This window comes from Nicotiana attenuata, chromosome 6 (genome assembly GCF_001879085.1).
Source record: "Nicotiana attenuata strain UT chromosome 6, NIATTr2, whole genome shotgun sequence".
Taxonomy (NCBI): domain Eukaryota; kingdom Viridiplantae; phylum Streptophyta; class Magnoliopsida; order Solanales; family Solanaceae; genus Nicotiana; species Nicotiana attenuata.
Genome location: NC_031994.1, coordinates 8,308,418 through 8,309,995, shown reverse-complemented (window position 1 = coordinate 8,309,995; position 1,578 = coordinate 8,308,418). Strand labels below are relative to the sequence as shown.

General features: G+C 38.2%; 1 protein-coding gene across 1 annotated transcript in view; it reads left to right on the top strand.

Moving 5' to 3' along the window:
- Positions 1-1,578, top strand: part of LOC109226586 (oligouridylate-binding protein 1) — an 8,151-nt gene that overhangs the window by 5,654 nt on the left and 919 nt on the right. The window contains exons 8-11 of the mRNA XM_019391389.1: positions 112-142; positions 650-766; positions 1,107-1,195; positions 1,325-1,498. Of these exons, the coding sequence (XP_019246934.1) occupies positions 112-142; positions 650-766; positions 1,107-1,195; positions 1,325-1,498 (411 nt within the window). The remainder of the gene's footprint in view (positions 1-111; positions 143-649; positions 767-1,106; positions 1,196-1,324; positions 1,499-1,578) is intronic.

Sequence of the window (1,578 nt, the reverse complement as noted above, 5' to 3'; positions counted from 1 at the left end):
CCCCCCCCCCCCCACACACACACAAAAAAAAAAGGAAAAACCCACCCAAGAGAACGCCTGCTATTTGGCATTTTAATCATGTCATGTACTTCTTTCGGATGTTTTGTGCAGGAGGCCCAGAGTGCAATAAATGACTTGAATGGTAAGAACAAACTCTTTGGTCTACTAATATCCAGTTTTGTTACTCCATTGTATTTGTGTCCACAATCTCATCTAATTTAGAGAACATGGTGTTTGTAGAGTATTCTTTACCATCCACTTACTATTGGAAAAACGTGGTTGTGCCTACTTATATTCCTTTCATTGGTTTGATGTTGAGAGACTCTTCTCTTTATTTTTGCCCTGGGACCTTGGTCTTTCATTTTAGGAAGCTAGCCATCATACCTCTAACCTCATCTAATGTCCATTACAATCTAGTGTCATTTGATTCTCATGCTTGTGGTAATCTAAATTTCTACCATGTTTGCATTCAAGAAATGAAAGTACGGTCGGTGTAGGTATGCCAAAAATTAAATATGATAGGGTAAAAAAATTAATTCTTGGCTAATTAGCGGCTTCATGGCATCTTTGCATTTATCATTTTGGAAGAGTTAATTCTATTGACCCCTGGTTTTCTTTCCTATCTAATTTGAAATTTTCGCTGCAAAAGGGAAGTGGCTTGGTAGCAGACAAATCCGCTGCAACTGGGCAGCAAAAGGTGCTGGAGCCGTTGGCGAGCAGAATTCAGATGCCAAAAGTGTTGTTGAATTGACTAGTGGAACATCAGGTTGGTTTCATTGTATGCTTATTGGCTTCTATATCTTGTCTTCTTATAGCTTACTATCTCAACTTCTGATGTCTTAAACTCTATACTCGTCTATTTTAAACATCTTCATGCTCTCTGTTTCTCTATTTCATCTTCGGTGTTCATGTTGCATGTGTTATAGATAGGACATGCATATTCTATGGAATTCCGTGCTATATACATGCACCGTTTATCAAACTGATCTGAGCTATATATGTGACATTATGTGCTTAGTAATGCTTGGCGGTTGCCTTATCCTCCTTTATTAGGTTAATTTGACTCTGTCTTACAATCTTCTCGTCATTATATTTTCATCATGTAGATGATGGTCAAGAAAAGGTGGTCAACGAAGATGCTCCAGAAAATAATCCCCAGTATACAACTGTTTACGTTGGCAACCTTGCTCCTGAAGTAAGTGTCTTTTGAACTTTCANAGAAGGAGATTCAGATAGACTTACTTGGGATGAATTTATTAGCCATCTATTTTGTTGTTAGCCTATTTAGAATATCTATTTGTTCTGAATTCTAGCTGTGTTTCAGGTTACTTCAGTTGACCTCCATCGTCATTTTCATGCTCTTGGGGCTGGTGTTATTGAAGATGTTCGTATTCAACGAGACAAAGGTTTTGGTTTTGTAAGATACAACAGCCATGCTGAAGCAGCTCGAGCTATTCAGTTGGGGAATGCCAGACTCCTTTTTGGTAAACCTGTTAAGGTACATTGTTGTGTCAAGATATAAGAATTTTTGGCAGCTTGACTATATAGTTATTCCTGGCGTTTTCTCTATTCTCCCCC